The sequence below is a fragment of the Leptidea sinapis genome, chromosome 40, assembly GCF_905404315.1.
Source record: "Leptidea sinapis chromosome 40, ilLepSina1.1, whole genome shotgun sequence".
NCBI classification, from domain to species: Eukaryota; Metazoa; Arthropoda; class Insecta; order Lepidoptera; family Pieridae; genus Leptidea; species Leptidea sinapis.
In genome coordinates this window covers 6,734,634-6,741,119 of record NC_066304.1, presented here as the reverse complement: position 1 = coordinate 6,741,119, position 6,486 = coordinate 6,734,634, and the positions used below count along the sequence as shown (strand labels likewise).

At 37.0% G+C, this 6,486-nt stretch overlaps 1 protein-coding gene across 1 annotated transcript; it reads left to right on the top strand.

The window, feature by feature from the left end:
* Nucleotides 1–386: 386 nt before the first annotated feature.
* LOC126976275 (nucleoporin Nup43) lies at nucleotides 387–5,761 on the top strand. Its single transcript, XM_050824541.1, has 3 exons — nucleotides 387–1,031; nucleotides 4,419–4,590; nucleotides 5,071–5,761. The coding sequence occupies exons 1-3, from the start codon at nucleotides 679–681 to the stop codon at nucleotides 5,569–5,571; spliced, it is 1,026 nt and encodes a 341-aa protein (XP_050680498.1). The 5' UTR covers nucleotides 387–678; the 3' UTR covers nucleotides 5,572–5,761.
* The last annotated feature ends 725 nt before the right edge of the window (nucleotides 5,762–6,486 follow it).

The following is a 6,486-nucleotide window of genomic DNA, read 5'->3' as shown; positions in this document are numbered from 1 at the left end:
GACCGAGACAAGAGTAAATATATTCTTTTACAGAGACAGTCTATTCTGTTCTTTACTTCCTGCTATAGTTTCTGTGGAAGGTATACCACTAGTTAGCTAATGTGACGTTAAAGTAGACCACCAAGTATAAAGTATTAAATAGGTACTCTATATTTGTTATTGATATCTTATGATTTTTAAAGTTAATACGTTTAATAGAGATCAAAATAATATTAAATATAAATATTAAACTAGTTCGGTAATTTAACATTCTTCGCTGTGTACTCTGTGGTACCTATTTTTAAAAATCCAAAAAAAAGACAATCAAAGAGGATGTAAATATAACACGTGAGTACCTCTTGTAAAAATTGAAATTTAGTTTAGTATAAAACGTGCAGTGAGATTTGACTTTGAAATAGTAATTATCAAAGAGTATAATAATATATAGGGAATTGATAATAAAATCATAAGGTAAATAAAAAATCCGTCCGTCTGTCAATCTATCAATGACTGCTGCACCGTGCACGTCTAATACAAATCAAAGACAATTTGATTCAAATTACAATCGCTTTATTGTTAGAAGCAGTCGTTAACTTTGCTTAGAACTTAGAAGATTAAAAAAAAGTTAGAGAGTTTCGCTAGGCTGATCACAATTCAAAACAAAGTTTGAGTTAGTAATTTATATTTTATCTAGTAGAAATGCCAATAGATTTGCAAGGTACATTCGTTTCCCAGAAAATTAATAAAATTTGCTGGATACCCGAAGATTATGTAGAAACTAAACACTTTTTTACTGGAAGTTGGGATGATGACAGTAACTCTATAAGAGTGTGGGCATTGGAAAATGTAAATGAAGATGAAGATACTGAGTATCCTCGCCAGCTATCAGAGTATAAGGTAGAAGGTGATGTGACAGAACTGAAGTTGGTAGATAAAACCACCGTAGCTGCATCGTTATCTTGTGGAGATGTGCGGCTATTACAAATCAGTGCTTACGACAGGCAAATTCCACTCAAAGATGTCTATGCTTGGGAAAACCTACATAATATCAAGTAAGTTATGTCTAGTGAATAGTGAAAATGGGTACTGATCTGAAAATAGAATGTTATGTCCCCATAGTAGTGTCAACAGAAAACACTTCTCTCAAGCTAGGGAGCTCTTTCCATAGTTTTGTTGCATAGGAAAGAAAATTACTTAGAAGTCACACAGTAGGGGAACAGTTGTTGAACAACTGGTGACACTCTAGGTGTATCAAGAGCTGGTGGTTTATTATGCTTTCCATGATTTTAGAGAGCAGGTAGGTAATAGGGCATGGGCTTGTAATTAGCCTGATTCTTCTTTTGGGATCAGATGGACAAGCACTGACTTCCATGAGTTTGGGACTATGTCTTTTGCTGAAGCTTCGGCATCAACTCAGGCACATGCAAGCAAGATGGGAGAAACACCATCCATCCTGCTTGATATCTATAAATTAGAGGAGAACATAGCTTGCCAAACAGTTTTCTGTCCGAACTGTCACTTATCAAAAGCGAGAGTGTTGCTTTTTATTTGAGATAGTATGTAAGAATCATAGTAATTATCACAAAGTAAAATGTTATAATTCGACAAAAGTTATCTATACTTATACAACATGAATCAAAAAGGGTATACTATGCTTTGAACCCGACATTCCTTAGGTCATCTCTAATGGCTATGTGAAGTCAGAAATGAATTAACGTTATATTTGAATACAATATTTAAAGTCCACAGTTTTCGCAAAAACTATGCATCCCGCAACCCTTATCAGCTGTTTTTCTGAACTCTCTTTGACCTAAAACAGATGAATAACGTAGATGTGACATAATATCAGATATTAGTAAAATGCCTACTGCTGATTGCATCTGTGAGGAAAATTATAATCTCATTTTGCCATGAAGACGAAGTTATTTTGTATGTGCATTTTCTTTAGCTGACATTGAAAATAATTCTAAATTTGTATTTACTTTAATTACCAATAAAGATAGGTAATACTAATCCAATTATGAAACTCTGTAATGCATACTTTTAGGTTAAAAAGTTCGGCCTATCGGCATTTTTACTCTTTGAATTGTGTGAATGTGAATATGATGATTCAAATATTTACTGCTCTGTGATTGGAGAATGTTTATGTGTTTGTAAAATCAAAGGGATTGCCGATTGTAAAGGAACCTACACACCGGACCATTTTTAATTCAAGATATTGATGTTGTGTTGGAAATTAAATGAGTTCTCATTTTTGATAAGTTATTACCTAAGCACTTTAATGTAGGATTATTTGAATGATTGATGTCTCAAGGTGATGAGCGCAATTGTAGTTCTGCACCCGTTTTTGGGTTTTTCTTAACTCTTGATCGGCCCTGCTTTGTAATGGGCAGGGTGTATCAATTACCATTCGCTGAATGTCCAGCTCGTCTTCTCCCTTCTTAAAACAAAAAAATGTATTATCTGTTGGTTTATTGTATTTTAATATGCAAAATTAATCTTCAAGATAATAGGTTGTCAAATGTCAACGTACAGTAAGAGGGACAACTATCATTTTTATTTTACCTACCTCACGCCACCGCTATAAATGTAGCTTACTCTGTTGCTTGCAGTGCATTACTCTGTAGCTTGTTGTACAGAACGGACATAATACTTCCTAGTGATACAAGTGAATATAAAATCAGTAATTACAGAAATTAATAAAGATAATTCTAATAGGCTCCTATTAAGAAATTGTTCTTCATGGATAACTTTAGTCAAAAATAGACGTCTTTGACCATTCTCGTATTAATAATAGATAGGTAGGTATTTCATTCCCGGGCTGGGCATTTGCAAAGCATGGGGGTTTTAGTAAGAAATTTGTGAGTAGCAGACCACAGTTTAGAAATGTGGAGGCTTGCCCCTATTATGTGGGTAAATATGAACCTTGTCCAATTTAACTCCCAGAAGACTCAAGTTTGCGCGTATACCACTAATAAAACCCCATTTGTCGTATCACCACTCTTTGACAACACTTCCTTTACATCCTCGCCTAGTAACGGAATACTGGGCCTCGAAATCTTGAGTGATTGTCACTTTCGAGGCCATCTGGAGAGCAAAGCCAAATAGGCTGTCATCTCTGGTCTGGCGTACCCCAGTATAAGCTCGATCCATTGGCCGCGCGCAACGCAGAGCAGCTCGAATTGCCGGGGAACCAGTGGTCTGTGAACGGCTGGATCACTTGGCGTTGCGTAGAGACATCGCCTCATTGTGTGTCTGCTACCGCATTTATCATGGGGAGTGTTCCGAAGAGCTGTTTCACCTGATTCCTGATGCCGAATTCGGTCCTCCACAGTGCGGTTTTCAAGGAGCTTTCTTATGAATGAACTTCCTTGTGCGGTGTTTCCGGGATGATACGACATGGGTACCTTCAATAAAAGCGCATACACCTTCCTTAAAGGCCGGCAACGCTCCTGTGATTCCTCTGGTGTTGCAAGAGAATGTGAGCGGCGGTGATCACTTAACACCAGGTGACCCGTACGTTCGTTTGTCTTCCCTTTCCATAAAAAATAAAAGCCACGTGTTATTTCGGCGAGTGTGCATACTCCTTAATCATAATACCTAATTCAATGGACATTTTATTTAATATTTTTTATACTTTAGTTGTGTTCCGACATTCATGTTTGTTAGATCGTCGCGTTGGACTTTTGGATTGCAGTATTTTCGTATGATAATCATGGCAGATTATGGGAACAATGAATATTACGACATGATATTGTGTGTTGGTGTGGTGACAAATAACAATCTGGTCGCAGCTCGCGAATTGTACCGTGCGCGCGCCGTCGGTACCGGAATAGAAGGCTTCCCTCATACGTCTGTTTCCGAAGATTGGTGCATGATTGTACCCTTCCTTTAATGGTGTTGCTGCAAAACCTACGTACCTCCTTATAACTGTATCATGTGTGATGTACCTGGGCTGTTTTGAATGTACTAGTGATGAAACAACTAGGTATCTACTTAGTTACCTAACTACCTAAAACATAATCAACATGACATGATGTGGTGTTATCTGTGTATTTATTGTGAAACTCAAGGAGTGTTAAAAAGCTGCGCAGCAAGATTGGTATGTACTGTTATTATTGAATACCTAATGTTTAAGTCCGTAGGTAGGTTACCTAATTTTGTTTACAAACAACGGCTCCGCCCATATTAAATGGCGGTCTCTTTAAAAGTTAGGGTTGTCTGAGAAAAGAAATTGAAAAATAATATTTTTAGTTTGTAGGGGCTTTTTTTAATCTTGTTTATTTTATTTATTCAAATTTAAACATCACAATACTATTGCATATGACTTATATAACGTAGTATTGAAGGGATGTTATACCCTTTTTGATTCACGTTGTATATGTCTATAATATTGACAAATAATTGCCAAGTAACTTATTATTGTTTATTCATTCCAGCACAGAGAAATGTCCATGCACATCACTAGACACATTTGAAGGTGAAATAGTGACGGTAGGTGAAGAAGGGAACATATGTCTGTTGAGCAGCAGAAGTGGTGATGTGGTGCGCAAGATTACTGATACTGATGGTTGCTCACTTCATGCAGTCTGCTTCATCAAATTAAATGAGGTGATTTCTAAACAGTTTGTTATTTTTTAGTCATAACCCTCACTTCTGGGATTAATTATACTAATTTAATTATTATCAAAATTTATTGATAATGCAGGACTTGAATCCGTGCTTCTCACATTCAGACCGAAGGTTCTTACCATCCGAGTGACACACCAACTGAAGTTTTGGTCTTGTTCAACTCTTAGGTTGTGGCTCCATCTACAGGATCTACTTTACAGTTGATAACCTGCTCAACCCCAATAATTGTATATTAGGGAACAAACCTTAGACTTGCAAGGGTGACATCTAGAGTCAATTTCCTAGAGAGAGGTGACAACCACTGTGACACAAGAATTTACTGTATTATTAGATTGTCCAGTCCTGGTGTTTTCTCTCTTTTATTTATATTTGGTATGGCTCCATAAAAACTAAATTTATAACCAACATGATTTGATATACTTTTGTCCTTTATGTTAACAAAAGCAAAATTACTTTAAGGTAATCACAGGTGACATCAGAGGACACATGAAGATCTGGGACACAAGATCTGAAAGCAATAAATCCATGGCATCCTTTGTGTTAGCTGATGAAGAGATAGCAGTTACATGTATAGTGAGACATACCACTCAGCCACACATCATCCTTGCTGGAAGTGAACTAGGTTCCCTAGCAATATGGGACCTCCGGATGAACCAGTTCCCTTCATCTATAGTGAATGCCCATAGTGCCGGTGTTACAGAAATGCAATTCCATCCAGAGAATCCAAATAAACTCCTGACTACCTCCTTATCAGGAGATCTTTGGGACTGGGATATGCAGTCCTTGACCAAGAGAAGCCCCGAGAACTATGTGCCTCTTGAAGAAAAAGGATCTATGAATGTTACTTCCATAATATCTGGTTTACATAAGGCTATTAATACTTTACACTGTGATAAGGGCCGAATAGTCTGTGGAGCTGATAATGAGGCTGTATATCTAATTAAAAATTTAAAGTACTGAGTTGGACAAATATGGAACACCCAGTGTTTGTGTAACATTTACACACAATTTGAACTCTAATGTTGTGAATGAAGATTTTTCGATATTTATTGTTTTATTTTTCTTTTCTCTCAAACTTCAAATTTCAGCTGCATGATAGAAATAAATGAACAGTTTGTAATTGAAATTTAAAGATACATATTGATTGAGAGTTTGTGTTTTAAATTCGATACGCCTGTAGGTTATTCCCACATTTCGCCAGTTATAAGATGCGACGTCGAGCCGCTTATAGTATGATGGGCAAAATTCCTGACTGCAAAAGCTCTAAATCCGGGATCGAACCCGAGATCTGGGGAATACCACTGCGCTACAGAGGCTCCGTTATTAAATCTATTAATGCAGTGCGGCGTCAATCACGTAAACATACGCCTTTTACACACTCGAAAAAAATGCATGGCTTGAATGCAACAACACTTTTATAGAAATTAATGGATCTCTGGATCAGCGTTTTTCTATGGTATTTTAATGAATTGATAACATCGTCTTCCATGTAAAGTTTTCAATAATTGTCAATAAGTCTAATTGGTGCCTACCTATATTGTTGTAATACAAATGCAATAACAATTTAGTCTAATTGAAGCCAGGCAGCAGAACTGAGCAAGCAACCTTGTATACCACTGGGATAGCTGGCTTCACAACTATTTCAATTGAAACAGCATTGCCCTCGGCACAATAATCCATTCGCAGTAATAAATGATGACCTAGTGCATACCGAGTTTACGTGCGTTATTATAGGATATATGAAGCGTCGTTGAACTGTTCACTTTAATCCCAGAGCCCCCGGTTCGATCCTCGCCCGCCACGCACCAATGTGTTTTAGGTTTTAAAATTCATATGTACGTTTCTTCCACGCTTTATAAGGTCGGCAACGTTCTT